The following is a 16,548-nucleotide window of genomic DNA, read 5'->3' as shown; positions in this document are numbered from 1 at the left end:
AAAGCTATGTTAGCATTCCCATTCGTCATAACGGCAGTTGCTCGACTATCCAGGCAGAACTTGATTCCTCAAGACATAACATTGTAGCAAAGGAGACTGAAGTTGGTCAAACAACAAAAATAATGCAAACAGCAGAAAGCCTTTTAAGGTCTCAGATGAAAGATGCCATTAAAGAAACAGACTCAAGTCAAAGGTCTTCCTTGCGTCGTAAGTTTAAAGTCAAATGTGACACATTTGTAGTTAAGATTTAAATCTTCCGTCCATGGTTTTCAGAGCTCCCTGTGATTGTGCTCAGATCTGGCTTTAAGTCACTAACTCGTCTGGTTTGCCCTCACAGTGGGGTAGATGTTCTGGAGCTTTGCTACATGTTCACTCCTTCCTCTGCTTTCTCTTCAGCACACCCGGTTAATGATGCCCCTCAACCTCGGTTTGAAGAGGTCAAGACCTCCTTTCACCCCAACACCCCTCACCTTCAGGGTGACGACCCCCACGGCCACTGCTCCCACCTCCTGGAGCGAAACTACAACCCAAACGACAGTTTTACTTCCCTTTTTCAGAGGCTAATTTCTTTTTGGCAGTTTCGAGTCTTTTTTGCTCATTACGCACAAGCACACAATGAATGGAATGCCGTCCCTAGACTCCAGCCTTCATGGTCTGTTTAAATGGCGTTATGATGGTGACACTGGGAGTTGCTTGGTGTAAAAATTCCCTCCGTCCTTCTCCAGAGTCAACAGTAACCTGCCCTGGCTTTTTGTCCTGCTTTCCCCCACCCAGTGCTATTAAAGACCTGCTTATTCTATTATGCAGAGACTGTGAGAGCTTTGGCATGCAAGTCAACAGTCATAAACCCCCCCCCACCGGTATAAATCTAATGGCATTTATATAAAAACCTGCGTAAATAGGTGACGAGGCTCTAAGTTCATAAAAAGTTTCAGCAACGGAGCCCTGACATGCATAAATCTTGCATCACTTAAAACATGAGTGCTGTTGTAATTTTGTAAAAAAAAAAAATATATATATATATATATATATATATATATATATATATATATATATATATATATATATATATATATATATATATATATATATATATATATATATATATATATATATATATAGTGTGTGTGTGTGATATACACACACACACACATTTATTCTATATATATATATATATATATATATATATATATATATATATATATATATATATATAGAATAAATCTTTTTTTTCTTATACTTTTTTATTCTATGTTTTACTAGATATATGAAGTAATGTTTTTTAATCTAGTTAATAAAGATTAAGATATGCATTTTATTTATTTATTCTTTTTATTTTGTGGTTTTGAATCAAATTTATTTTTTATTTTACATTTTACTTGATATTTTGCTAGATATATGAAGTGATAATTTTTTAATCTAATTAATAATTTTTTATATATATTTGCAATTTTGCATATCCTAGTTACTTTTTACTTTTTGTATATAATAGTGATAGATATAATAGTGATGTTTTAATCTAGTTACTTTTTTAAATATAATGTTTTTAAAAATATATAATATGCAATTTGTCTATCTTTGTTTCTTTAATTTGAATCAAATATATTTTCTATTTTTGTTTTTTACTTATTTTTTACTAGATTAAATACTATATATATAATAAATATTAATAAATATGTCATTTATTTATTTTATTTTATAATTGTTATAGTACTGTATTACAGTAATTTATTATATTGTATTGTATTTTATTGTATTGCTTGAGTAAATGACAGAATTATAAGACAGTTGTGTGTGTGTGTGTGTGTGTGTGTGTATATATCAGGAGTCTACCGAGATATATTGAGAGTTGTGGATGGAGGCATTGCGGTCAGTTGCTTATGAAATGACAGTATGGAAAGACAGACCGACTCACCTGCTCTTAATCTACCATCCGGATCTGCTCTCCGCACTCGGATTACATATGTTTCTGTCCGTGCGCTTTGGGGAGGTATGCGTGCGTCTCTTCGCTCCCTTACCCTTTATTTGACAGTCATTATTCTCTCATGTCAGTGTTTTTTTGCATGCCGTGGAGGTGATTTGTCTCTTTCTTGTAAAGCGCTTTACGACGGCAGGCCCACCGGCCTTGTCAGTGTCTAGAAGGTTTGAAGTTTTGCAGTCCCTCCTTATCTTTATCCCCTTAACACTCATGGACGCGTAGCGCAGCGAGACTGAAAGAGGATAACCCAATAAAACTCTCAGCCACGGGAAAGGATGTGCGCCGGGGCCCGGCTACTGTGAGAGAGGCCCGCGATCCACAGATCCTCCCCCACCCGGGCAAGCTGCTCCGAGCTGGGCTTCCTGTGACGCCGGGCCTCCGGAGTCTTTGGGGAAGAAGCCAGTGGCTTGTCTCTGATGGACCGCCTGACTGACAGCATTGATCCAGGCTGCTGCCTCTGTGTGGGTATCGAATGGCGCCCGATGAACTGATAGGTGATAAATGAGAGAAGGAGAATGTGAAGGAAGCTGGTCATTCTAGAGGGGTCTGACTTCTCTTTCCCCCTGCTCTTTTTGAGGAGGGGTTCTCGAGTTATGACCGTGCCAGGTAGGAGTAGGTATGCAACACACCGCAGCATCTGGTGAAGACAGCTTCTTTTAGAGGGGACATAATGAAAGAGAGCAGACGGACAGATTCCTCAGTGAACCTTTTTCGAATGCTGGTCTTTAGGCGGGAGCTGGAGTGTGAGGTTCAAGAAGGTGATCAATGTGGCAAAGAGCAAGAAAAAAGACAAGGGTCTTTGTGGTCAAACCCCACAGTCTATTGATATTTTTGTCTTAGAGGGTCAGTAGAGCATCCCAGGAGTTCTGACTGACTTCTCTCTGTCACAGTCACATCAATGGTCGTTCAGGAGGTGGGTGAAATGAACAATTTCCTTTAAAACTTTTTCCATTCACTATTAAGTAGTTGCTTATTATTAACATATTGGCTGGTTATTAGTATATATAAAGCGCATATTCTGCATAAACTTCACAACTACTTTTATAACTATTAATAAGCAGCAAATTAGGAGTTTATTAAAGCAAAAATCATAGTTAATGGTTTGTTAATGGTGAGAATTGGACCTTAAAATAAAGTCTGATCACAATTACTTATGAGGTTAGATTTTTTAAATTACAACAACACTATATATAACAATACAGTTGTTTTTGCTGGGAAAAAAATGTAACCTAAAAATACAATTTAACCCTCTTTTTAATGCATAATTTGTAGAAATTAATTGAAGATTAAGTGAATATATACAGGTGCTGGTCATAAAATTAGAATATCATGAAAAAGTTGATTTATTTCAGTAATACCATTCAAAAAGTGAAACTTGTATATTAGATTCATTCATTACACACAGACTGATATATTTCAAATGTTTATTTCCTTTAATTTTGATGATTATAACTGACAACTAATGAAAGTCCCAAATTCAGTATCTCAGAAAATTAGAATATCAATTAAGAGCAATGCAAAAAAAAATATTTTTAGAAATGTTGGCCAACTGAAAAGAATGAACATGAAAAGTATGAGCATTGTACAGCACTCAATATTTAGTTGGGGCTCCTTTGGCCTGGATTACTGCATCAATGCGGCGTGGCATGGAGTCGATCAGTCTGTGGCACTGCTCAGGTGTTATGAAAACCCATGTTGCTCTGATAGTGGCCTTCAGCTCTTCTGAATTGTTGGGTCTGGCGTATTGCATCTTCCTCTTCACAATACCCCATAGGTTTTCTATGGGGTTAAGGTCAGGCGAGTTTGCTGGCCAATCAAGAACAGGGATACCATGGTCCTTAAACCAGGTACTGGTAGCTTTGGCAGTGTGTGCAGGTGCCAAGTCCTGTTGGAAAATGAAATCTGCATCTCCATAAAGTTGGTCAGCAGCAGGAAGCATGAAGTGCTCTAAAACTTCCTGGTAGACGGCTGCGTTGACCTTGGACCTCAGAAAACACAATGGACCAACACCAGCAGATGACATGGCACCCCAAACCATCAATAACTGTGGAAACTTTACACTGGACCTCAAGCAACGTGGATTATGTGCCTCTCCTCTCTTCCTCCAGACTCTGGGACCTTGATTTCCAAAGGAAGTGCAAAATTTACTTTCATCAGAGAACATAACTTTGGACCACTCAGCAGCAGTCCAGTCAAGACGCTTCTGACGCTGTCTCTTGTTCAAGAGTGGCTTGACACAAGGAATGCGACAGCTGAAACCCATGTCTTGCATACGTCTGTGCGTGGTGGTTCTTGAAGCACTGACTCCAGCTGCAGTCCACTGTTTGTGAATCTCCCTCACATTTTTGAATGGGTTTTGTTTCACAATCCTCTCCAGGGTGCGGTTATCCCTATTGCTTGTACACTTTTTTTCTACCACATCTTGTCCTTCCCTTCGCCTCTCTATTAATGTGCTTGGACACAGAGCTCTGTGAACAGCCAGCCTCTTTAGCAATGACCTTTTGTGTCTTGCCCTCCTTGTGCAAGGTGTCAATGGTCGTCTTTTAGACAACTATCAAGTCAGCAGTCTTCCCCATGATTGTGTAACCTACAGAACTAGACTGAGAGACCATTTAAAGGCTTTTGCAGGTGTTTTGAGTTAATTAGCTGATTAGAGTGTGGCACCAGGGGTCTTCAATATTGAACATTTTTACAATATTCTAATTTTCTGAGATACTGAATTTGGGACTTTCATTAGTTGTCAGTTATAATCGTCAAAATTAAAGGAAATAAACATTTGAAATATATCAGTCTGTGTATAATGAATTAATCTAATATACAAGTTTCACTTTTTGAATGGTATTACTGAAATAAATCAACTTTTTCATGATATTCTAATTTTATGACCAGCACCTGTACACTTAACAACAGTACTGTACACAACATATCACACACAATTTATGTAAATGTAACCATTAAAAACACTAAGAAAAAATGACAGTGCACATTTTTTCTTAATATTTTTTAATTTAAATTGAGCCACAAATTGTCTTGGATTTTTATATTAATATTTGTATTAACTTTTTTATATTTAAATTTTGTTGTAATATAAAAATATTTTATTAACTTTTTTATTTAATGGAAGCAAATAGTCTGCCATCATTATAAAATAACTTCAAAAAGCAAATTGTAACATGCGAGTTACAAACAGGATTAGTTACTAATTATAAAATTGTATTTGTTGTGTGAATGTACCACATTTAAAGCGGTTGAAAAGTAGCCAATATATGCAGTTTCATGTCTGTGAGTGGATTTCAGAATGTGCTTATGTTCAATAATATGGAAATAAAATAAACAATAAGCCTATGTTGACTTCTAAAGCCCAATATAAGAACATTAATTGATTGATGATGATTTTAAATGACCTGTACGTTAATTTTGGGGCTTTCCAGCTAATATTAATATATGTGATTAAAATCCATTTCATTAATTAATTGACGTATCATGTGATTTAATTGAATTTTAAAAATTCTTCTCTTGGAGACATCTTGGATCGAATAGGCATGAGGTGTAAACAGGGACCCACTTCCATTCATCGTGTGTGTCCAAAGCAAGGCGAGACAAATGGCGCTTTGAGTGGAAAATTCCCCTGTTGTAAATCTTTCACCTGGGCATGATATTTGTTTCTGTTATTGTTGCATTATTTATGATCTCAGTCTACCACAGGACTTAAAAAAAAAAAAAAAAAACCCGAAACCGCAACACGGGCACAAGCCAAACAGTTATGACAGCACCCAGTTGACAAAAAAAACATTACCAGCTATGAAAAGTCTGATATTAGCTCTATGCTAACTAGTGCTGGGCTAACTGGGACCATCCTCAAAGCCTGGTCACGACTCTATCAAACAGATTTCTTGATTTTACCACTAACCTTATTCCAGGTAATGAAGCGAGAGGACTGTTTATCGGCATTCTTTGTCTACAGATGAGAACTGGAGTCCATTCAGCCTTTCTAAGAGCAGATGGGTAGGAAGAGACGGGAATAAACGTCAAATCCCATCACTTGTTGGGCCTTTTTAAAGCTTATTAGCACACAGCATGCTTTCAGTCAAGCATGTATGTAGCAAGTCTCTGTGTAATGGTGTGTGCGTGATCTTTTTATTTTAACTGTTTTTCTGAGCATATCCACCCGGCCGTTCTGTTACAGTGGTTTGGAGGGCTTCTATTAGACCGCCTTTTTAAGGCCTTGTCCCTCTTTCTGTGGTTGCCAGTCAATCCGGAGGCCCCATATATCCTCCGCTTGGCTGACATACAAGACCTGATGGAGATACGGAAGGATGTATACAGCTGTTTCCGATCCGGCTTTGATACGAAAGGCTCTGCCATTGGTCTGCCGTGTGTCACATAGATAAATGTAGACTTGTTTGTCACAGCTGATTCAACAGATGAATTCAACAGATGAATTCCTGCCTTATTATTCATTCACCATGAGGCAGGGGTTTGAGTTTTGGCACCCAAATGTGCTTTACTAGGTTTTGGAGGCCAGGCCGTGCTAGACCGTAGACTAACAAGAGCATGATGTAGGTCTGCTGCTCCAGTTCTATGCAGAGACCCAGTTTGCGTCGTCTAATTAGTTCCAGAGAACCGGCGGCCCGCTTTAGCCTTTCTTTCTCTCTCGTAAGCTCTTCAACCTTGGTCTTCCTCCACCTTCTTCCATCTCGCTCTTTCACAGTTTTGTTTGATTGCGCTCTGCGGCCAGAGTCCACCCTAGAGAGCCTTCATGGCCCCTGGCAAGCCAACAAAAACAGAATAACATTCTGCCCTGGAAAGATACAGATGGGGTTAATAAGAATTAATAAAGTGTGGGGACACAAATGTTCCTGCAAGCTCGGGCCGCTTCAGACCAAAGCAGACTCTGCCCTTGTCTTTTCTTACATCTCTCTCATCACTCACTCTTTCTTTTTAGCCTCTGTTTCCTTTCCCCGCTTCTTGACAATCAGGTAACTGTATTTGCTTTTTGCTATTGAGCGATGAGGAGCGTTCGTAGAGCTCCCTAAGCCCTGCTATGTTCTCGGCCCTCTTTGAGAAGGTATTTATAAGCGAACATTTCAATAGATCTTCTGCTGTCTTCTGTTGTACTGTAGTATTTCAAAAGCATTGCTCACCTCTCCCATCCCAGAATTTATGGATCCGCCATTGCAGCCCAAATCCATCTTATGTAACATCTTGAATTGTATAAGAGAATGTGAAAGGAAAATGCCAACCTTGGTTTGAGACCTATTATTTTACTCAGCTTTGCATTATTGTGAAGAAGTTTTATCATTTTGTGTAGATGACACTTTAAGCAGAAAATATTCGCTAACAATATAATATACAAGATTGTATTAGCATTTTTATTTTGTCATTAATATTATCTTTTTTATTTTATTATTTATTATATAAAATATGGGGCAATATCAATATTACATATATATACTGAATAAAATTATAAACGCAACACTTTTGTTTTTGCCCCCATTTTTCATGAGCTGAACTCAAAGATCTAAGACTTTTTCTATGTACGCAAAAGGCCTATTTCTCTCAAATATTGTTCACAAATCTGTCTAAATCTGTGTTAGTGAGCACTTCTCCTTTGCCGAGATGATCCATCCACCTCACAGGTGTGGCATATCAAGATGCTGATTAGACAGCATGATTATTACACCTGTGCAATAATCATTCTGTCCGAGATGAGCGCCAGAGACAGATCCCCAGTGAGGACCCCGCCACTTAGACAGCCATCGGGAAAGACCACTGGAACCAGTTGAGCCCTTACAATCTGACACTGCTGCAGTTGGAATTGAACTGCTGGTTCGTTTGGCCAGAGGAGAACTGGCCCCCCGACTGAGCCTGGTTTCTCCCAAGGTTTTTTTCTCCATTCTGTCACCGATGGAGTTTTGGTTCCTTGCCACTGTCGCCTCTGGCTTGCTTAGTTGGGGACACTTCATTTCCAGCGATATCGTCGACCTGATTGCAAAGACACTATTTAAACTGAACTGAGCTGGATCATGACATCACTGAATTTAATAATGAAATGCCTTTAACTGAAAATATATTTTTTTTAATCTTTTAATTTTACATTAACACACTATTTTCCTTTTTTGATATTGTGCAGTTGCTTTGTCACAATTTACATTGTTAAAAGCACTATGTAAATAAAGGTGACTTGACTCTAATCAGCATCTTGATATGCCACACCTTTGAGGTGGATGGATTATTTTGGCAAAAGAGAAGTGCTCACTAACACAGATTTAGACAGATTTGTGAACAGTATTTGAGAGAAATAGGCCTTTTGTGTACATAGAAAAAATCTTAGATCTTTGAGTTCAGCTCATGAAAAATGGGGGCAAAAACAAAAGTGTTGCGTTTATAATTTTGTTCAGTGTATAATAATACACTGAACAATTTTATAATTTTGGAATCCCCCCCCCCCCCCTCCGCGGTGTGTATATATATGAAGAGTTCATTTGCAAAAACCTATAACTCCAATTTTTTTTTTTTTTTCAGAAATCACGCTTTTTTTTATTGCGCATTCCAAGTAATGTCAATCAAACTGCAGTTGGGTTGTTTTGATTAAGTATAAATAACTTAAACAAATGCAGATCATTTACTAAATTAAAGTTAATTGAAAGTAGGTTTATTTACATATTAAAAGTTTTTTGGCAAAAGCAGATAACTCTACATTTCATGTTTTAGAGTTTAAAAAAACACTCGTTTAATCTTTTTAATCTCCTCAGATGACAATGTAGATGCCTGACAAACGTTGTTGTTGTTGTGATCATAAACTGCATGGATGTGATATATTACATGCAATATATATATGTATGCATGCATGTATGTACAGTCATGGCCAAAAATATTCTGCACCCTTACAATTCTGTCAGAAAATGCAACCCTTCTCTCAGAAAATTGTTGCGGTTGCAAATGTTTTGGTACTCATATGTTGTTTATTTTTTTGTTTGCATTGGAACAACACAAAAAAACAGAGAAGAAAAGTCAAATCTGATACAATTCCACACAGAACCCAAAAAATGCACTGAACAAAATTATTGGCACCCTTAACGTAATATTTGGTCGCAACCCCTTTGGAAAAAATTAATGAAATCAATCGCTTCCTGTAACCATGAATGAGTTTCTTACACCTCTCTACTGGAATTTTGGACCACTCTTCTTTTGCAAACTGTTCCAGGTCATTCAGATTTGAAGGATGCCTTCTCCCAACTGTTGTTTTGAGATCTCTCCACAGGTGTTCTATGGGATTCAGATCTGGACTCATTGCTGGCCATTTCAGAACTCTCCAGTGCTTTGTTTGTAACCATTTCTGAGTGCTTTTTGAAGTGTGTTTCAGGTCATTGTCAGCAGGACAATGACCTAAAGACCCATGACCTCTGGTGGAGACGCAGCTTTCTGACACTCGGCACTACGTTGCGCCTCAAAATTATTTTGTAATCATCAGATTTCATGATACCGTTCACACAGTCAAGGCATCCAGTGCTAGAAGCAGCAAAGCAACCCCAAAACATCTTTGATCCTCCACCATGTTTGACTGTAGGGACTGTGTACTTTTCTTTGAAGACCTCATTTCTTTTTCTGTAAACAGTGCCATGATGTCCTTTACCAAAAAGCTCTACTTTTGTCTCATCTGTCCACAGTATGTTCTCCCAGAAGGATTGTGGTTTTGTCACATAAGTTTTGGCAAACTCCAGTCTTGCTTTTTTATGCCTTTGTGTCAGCAGTGTTGTCCTCCTGGGTCTCCTACCATAGCTTCCCTTTTCATTCAGATGGCGACGGATAGTGCGAGTATCTGACACTGTTGTACCCTGTGTCTGCAGATCAGCTTGAATTTGTTTGGAACTTAATCAGGGTTCTTTATCCACCATTCGAACAATCCTTCGTTGTAATTTTGCTCTTCCGTCCACGTCCAGGGAGGTTAGCTACAGTGCCATGAGCTGTAAGGCTCTTGATGATATTGTGCACAGTGGACACAGGAACATTAAGATCTCTGGATATGGACTTATAGCCTTGAGCTTGTCCATGTTTTTCCACAATTTTTTCTCTGAAATCCACAGACAACTCTACAATTCTTTCTTTTCTCCATGCTCAGTGTGACACACAACACAAAGGTTGAGTCAACTTTTCTCCATTTTAACTGGTTGCAAGTGTGATTACTATATTGCCCACACCTGTTACTTGCCACAGGTGTGTCTAAATACAAATTACTGGAGCATTACATGCTTGAAAAGCAATTATTTCTTAAAATTTTGACAAGGTGCCAATAATTTTGTCCAGTCCATTTTTGAGTGAAATTTTATCAAGTTTGACACTTCTTCTGTTTTTTTGTGTTGTTGCAGTGCAAACAAAAATTAATTAATATGTGAGTACCAAAACATTTGCAATTGGAACAATTTTCTGAGAGAAGTGTTGCATTTTCTCACAGAATTGCAAGGGTGCTGATGTTTTTGGCCATGACTGTATGTGTGTGTGTGTGTGTGTGTGTGTGTGTGTGTGTGTGTGTGTCACTTGTGTGTATGTGTATATATATGTATATGTGACCCTGGACCGCAAAACCAGTCTTAAATCGTTGGGGTATATTTGTAGCAATAGCCAAAAATACATTGTATGGATAAAAGAAAAATTATAAATTTTTCTTTTATACATTTACATTTATTCATTTAGCTGACGCTTTTATCCAAAGCGACTTACAATTGCTATATATGTCAGAGGTCGCACGCCTCTGGAGCAACTAGGGGTTAAGTGTCTTGCTCAGGGACACATTGGTGTCTCATAGTGGATTCGAACCCGGGTCTCTCACACCAAAGGCATGTGTCTTATCCACTGCGCCATCACCACCCCCTAATGATTTTATGCCAAAAATCATTAGGATATTACGGAAATATCATGTTCCATGAAGATATTTTATACATTTCTTACCGTAAATATATCAAAACTTAATTTTTCATAAGTAATATGCATTGCTAAGAACTTAATTTGGACAACTTTAAAGGCGATTTTATCAATATTTAGATTTTTTTGCACCCTCAGATTCCAGATTTTCAAATAGTTGTATCTCGGCCAAATATTGTCTGATCCAAACAAACATCAATGGAAAGCTTATTTATTCAGCTTTCGGATAATGTATAAATCTCAATTTCGAAAAATTTACACTTAAGACTGGTTTTGTGGTCCAGGGTCCCATATCTGTATGTGTTTATACAGTGCCCTCCATAAGTATTGGAACAGTAAAGACAAAATTGCTCTGTTGCCTGTGGAGTCAAGACATTTGCAAATATGATTAAAAGATGAATATGAGACAAAACTACAGAATGTCACATTTTATTATTAGCCGTTTCAACACATACATGTTTTACCAAATAAAAAGAACAGTTTTAGAGTTCATCCCACTCATTGATGTGAGCATAAGTATTGGGACAGTTGAACATAAGGCAGATATAAAAGATTAAAAGCTATTATTTAGTTGCAGATCCCTTGTGCACAATCACAGCAGTGAGTCTGTGACCCATAGACATCACCGGACTCTTGGTCTCATCCTTTGAAATACTTTTCCCAGCCTTTAATGTAACCAATTCCAATTGTTGCTTGTTTTGGGGAGTTTCTGCCTTTCCTCTCCAGCTGGTGAAATTCATGTTCAATCGGATTTAAATCTGGAGATTGATTTGGGCAATCTAAGACTTTCCATTTATTTGCCCTTATAAATTCCTTGACTGAACTGGCAGGGTGTTTTGGGTCATTGTTCTGATGCAATATGAAGCACTTCCCAATGAATCTGGTGGCATTTTCTTGAATATTAGTAGGCAAGATGGTTTTGTACCCTTCCAAATTCATTCTGCTTCTGTCATCATACATTAAGTCATCAGTAAAGTTGAGAGGGCCTGTTCCAGAGGCAGCCATGCATGCCCATGCCATGACACCACCTCCACCATGCTTTACAGATGAGGCTGTATGCTTGGGATCATTTACAGTTCGTTTTTTTCCTCCACATTTTTGCTTTCCCATCACTTAGATAAAGGTTCATTTTTGTCTCATCAGTCCATAAACACAGTTCCAGAACTCTTCTGGCTCACCTTTGTGCTTTTTTGCAAACTCTAATCTTGACTTTCTATTTTTGGTGCTGGTCAGAGGTTTGCATCTTGCTGTGTAGCATCTGTAATTCTGTGTCAAAGTCTCCTGAGGACAGTAGATTGTCAGAGCATCACCCCAGCTTTCTGGAAGTTATTGGTGATTTTACAGACATGTCTTTTAGGATTCATTTTCACAGCTTTTATGATTTGTCTGTCATCAACTACTGTTATTTTCTCAGCCGATCAGGCAGTTGTTGGTTGCTGGTGTCTCCTTGCCCTTTGTTTTTGCTAGAGCTCTAACTGACTTCCTCTTTTCTTTTAGCATCCAAATTGCTTACTTTTCTCTCAAAGTCAGCTCCCTCATCTTCATCCTGGTTTGTGTGTGTCATCATTGAATACAAGATTCAGAATACAGAAGTAATGGATATAACTGATACGACACATTCCCTGCTTTTAATATCTGAAGAATTAATGAAACAGGACACAGCTGATCACTTAGAAAGACCTGTGAGGCAACTGTTCCAATACTTATGCTCACATCAGATAGAGGGATGAACTTCTTAGCTGGTAAAACATCTATGTGTTGAATCACCCAATAATAAAATTTAATCATATTTGTAAATGTCTTTACTCCACAGCCAACAGAGCAATTTTGTCTTTACTGTTCCAATACATTTGGAGGGCACTCTGTGTGTGTGTGTGTGTGTGTGTGTGTGTGTGTGTGTGTGTGTGTGTGTGTGTAATCAAAATGTATGTTCTAAAAATGTATATTGTGTATGACTTTTAATCAGTAAAGTTTGTACCCCATAATTCTTTACATGTGAAATTGAACCGAATTATGGTATTATATGATATTATATTATATTATATATTAATGTACGAACCTACAGCTTTCCGTTCCAGTTCAGGCCTTTAAGTGCTAGGCAACGACATGCAAAATAAAGCATACAACAAACTTTCATTCACTTCGACACAAACCGCATGTTGCTATTTATCTCATTTTTAGATTGATGTGAAAACTAATGTGATGGCTCAGTCATGCATTGTACCAGAATTATTTGTTGAAGCCAGTAGGATACACACATGGCACAAAGACATATGGTTTCTGGATTTTCTCCCACACAAGTGTATGTATTATTTTGATGGATATGGAAAAGCCGTGTGAGTGTCTGCTGTGTGTATAGAGATGTTTTGTAAAGACCGGGCATCTGTCGGCAGCGATCCAGGTAACTGAGATTGTTTGTCTGTGTTCCTGGAATGGGAATATTTCTCCTGACACATTTTTATTATACCACTGTTCTCACTGTGATTCATGTGTTTCAGCTGTGGTCTATCATCCATAATCATCCGCAACCTTTCACTGAATATTGTTCTTTTTTTCCCTTCTTCTTTTTGAATACATTCATATGTGACAAAGCTGAATTTTAACTCTGTGTTCTGGCTTGCTAAAAGTGTTTGCATTTCAGTTTAGCATGCGTCTGCATACCCGCCGTTTTATCTCCCTGGCTCGTGTCCAGATATCTCGTTCTTGAATGGTAGAGGAAAACTGAGATTAAAATGACTATTTATCTCTAACCCATTTCCTCGTTCCTGTTTTTGGACAGATTATCCCCCCACTCATAGACCTCAATCAAAACCGCAGTAAGCTGAAACTGTACATCGGCCACCTCACGGCCCTGTGCCATGAGAGAGACCCCCACATCCTGCAGGACCTGGCCCCGCCCTCCGCATACCACCACAGCCAACAGGACGCCTGGGAGGAGGAGCTTCAGAAGATGAGCCCCGAGCAGGTAAGAAAGGGTGAAACTCTTTTCACTGAAATGTATCAATTTTTATTGTATGTATCCATTGATTATGGTGACTTATATAGTGTTGCTCCATTCGCAGTTATGAAAAGGTGAACGCTTTACAATAAGGTTTAGTGCATAAACATGAATTAATGCATTAGCTTGATAAAAGATAAAAAAATAATTTCAATAAATTAAAAAAACTAATACACATAAATGTAAAAGTATTATTCATTTTTAGTTCATAATATCTGTGCATTAACTCATGGCACCAATTTGAACCTTATTATAAACTGTTACTGTAAAAAAGTTTTTCAGTGGATCCCCATTATGAAAAGCTTAACACTTGACAATAAGTTTCAGTTAATTAATGCATTATCTTGCATGAACAGCATTCATTAATCCTATAATTTTTTTTAAATACAATTTTTAATTTCTTCATATTTAACTCATTTTAGTTTATGTATGTATGTTTAATATATTTATATATTAAAAGTAAAAACAATATTTGTATATATTTTGCTCTGTTTTTGTTATTATTATTATTATTATTATATAACAATACAGATATAATATATTAATTATTATAACAATATAAGCATGTATTAGTTTGAAGATGTAAAAAAAGTGAAGATTAACATAAACCAAGATCACTTGAAAAATGATTAATGTAAACGGATGCAAAAGAAATAAAAGTATTGTTCATTCTTAGTTCATAATACCTGTTGCATTAACTAATGGTACTAAACTGAACCTTATTGTAAATTGTTACCATAAAGACGTTGTCGAGGATAGTTTGGTCCTCAAATCAATGTAACTTTTTATACATCTTGCCTTTTATTCACGACTCAACTTAGCACATAAAGTTTGTGTATTTATGCATATATATGCGCACTCACTTTCTCGAGTGCTTGGATTTGTCACCCATTGATTATTGGAGCCATCTGGCCTGGCCCTCACGGCCCTTAGCTGACACTAACGTTCGCTGTCTATAAATCTCCTATTGGCTTTAAGAATCAACCCTGTGCTGTGTAAATGCCATTAGTCCTCTTTATAGAGTGGAATGTGTTCGTACAGAAAATAAATAGTCCAATATATTGTATTTTATTAGCTTCATTTACTGTTACTTTAACAAAAGAAAACCAAAAAGCTACCCAAGGCTCACTTAAAAGGCGGGGGAGAGCCAAGAGCTGAGGAGGGGGGATGAGAAAGATGTTTAAAAAAAAGAAGAGTAACTGGAATGGCGCGATAAAGAAAAGAGTGTCAGCATTTGGACGGTGAAAGAGAGAAGCGTTTGAGGAGGTAGTGGCTGGATTTAGTCTCTCCATGATGAACGATCCCCTCTCTTTAATGAATGCATGCGTGGATCTGTTTTCTGCACTTCACTTTGAACCCATTGCCATACCTACCGTAACAGTAAATTGTCTGCAAACGGACACTGGGTTTAGTCCCTGTGTCGGTGCATCCCGGGTCTGCTTCCATCCCGATGCTTTTTGTAACATCAGAAAAATAAATTGTCTGGAAGTCTACATGTACATTATACTCTCTTTAAATCGGCCCCATTCCTCAAGAGGAGAGGAGAGTGATCTGTTGTGATGGTGCCAAGGCTCATACAATGCTCATGTGTTTCACTGCATGAGGAACTATCTGCTTGGCAGGTTTTTGGCTTGCTCTGACATTATTGAAATGCATTTTTTATGTGGGCTGCCTGATGACAAGCCTTTGGCCAGCGAACAAATAATGTTTAAGATTTTTAGTTTGCAGCGAGTAAACTTTGTTCCAAAAATTGGCACTTTCCAAGGGACCCCCCCCCCCTCTCCAGTACTTGTTTAATATGAAGTAGAGAGACGTCTGTACATTTATTTTCCTTTAAGAGAGACAGCTTTCATCAGACTGTAAGGACGGACTGAAAAGTTGCCTGGCCTTTTCAAACTGAGTGTTGCCACTGGTCAGTTGAGGCTACTGCGCAATGTAAACATGAGGTCTGATTTTTGGTTTTTGAATTGAACTCTTGCCCATGATGTGCTTAAAGGGTAACTAAACCCCTGGTCAGAGCCTAACTCCACCCACTGGCAGAGCCCAGCGGAGACAGAGGAGACGAACCGAGGGTGGGGCTGAGCGGGGGGCGTGCACCTGAGACACGCAGTGACAGATTGATTGAGCTCGTGCAGGGGCGTGGTGAGCTCATGCAGGGACGTTGTTAGTAAGTGCCATCATACGTCACAGGGGTATGCAACGTCCAATTGGAAAATTCAACTGCAGTAGCCACGGTTCAACCTGAAGAGGCCAGCACTCAGATGTTTTTACTCCATATATTGTAGAATTAAAACACTTTATAACCAAATGTCAAAACATTTACTCAAATCAATGCACAGCACTAATACAGACACAGTCTTACAGATCATTAACTCAAAAAAGTTGTTTTAGGGTTTAGTTACCCTTTAATGGGGACTAGAATTTCCAGAATAATGGTCCTCAATCGCAGTCTCAAGCCCTTCAGTAGTGGCTATCCTGAAGAGCGCTGCCGAACTCTGTTTTTGCTCGGTCTCTCCAAACTGTTATTCCTCACAGACCTTCTCTAAGGTCAACGATTCTGTGTTTATTTTGTCCAAACTATCATTGACGGTGTTTAGAAAGCACCGCTGTCTTGGGGGGGGGGGGGGGACTCCTTGACCTTCGCGCCAGG

At 38.2% G+C, this 16,548-nt stretch overlaps 1 protein-coding gene across 2 annotated transcripts in view; it reads left to right on the top strand.

Moving 5' to 3' along the window:
• The window catches only part of LOC306861188 (ELKS/Rab6-interacting/CAST family member 1-like), a 220,764-nt gene that overhangs the window by 187,160 nt on the left and 17,056 nt on the right, over positions 1-16,548 (top strand). For both annotated transcript variants that reach the window (XM_079403325.1, XM_079403324.1), the window contains one exon: positions 13,680-13,865. In XM_079403325.1, the coding sequence (XP_079259451.1) occupies positions 13,680-13,865 (186 nt within the window). The remainder of the gene's footprint in view (positions 1-13,679; positions 13,866-16,548) is intronic.

This window comes from Barbus barbus (assembly GCF_936440315.1).
Source record: "Barbus barbus genome assembly, chromosome: 42".
Taxonomy (NCBI): Eukaryota; Metazoa; Chordata; class Actinopteri; order Cypriniformes; family Cyprinidae; genus Barbus; species Barbus barbus.
The sequence above is the reverse complement of the archived record's forward strand: the minus strand, read 5'-3'. Positions and strand labels throughout refer to the sequence as shown.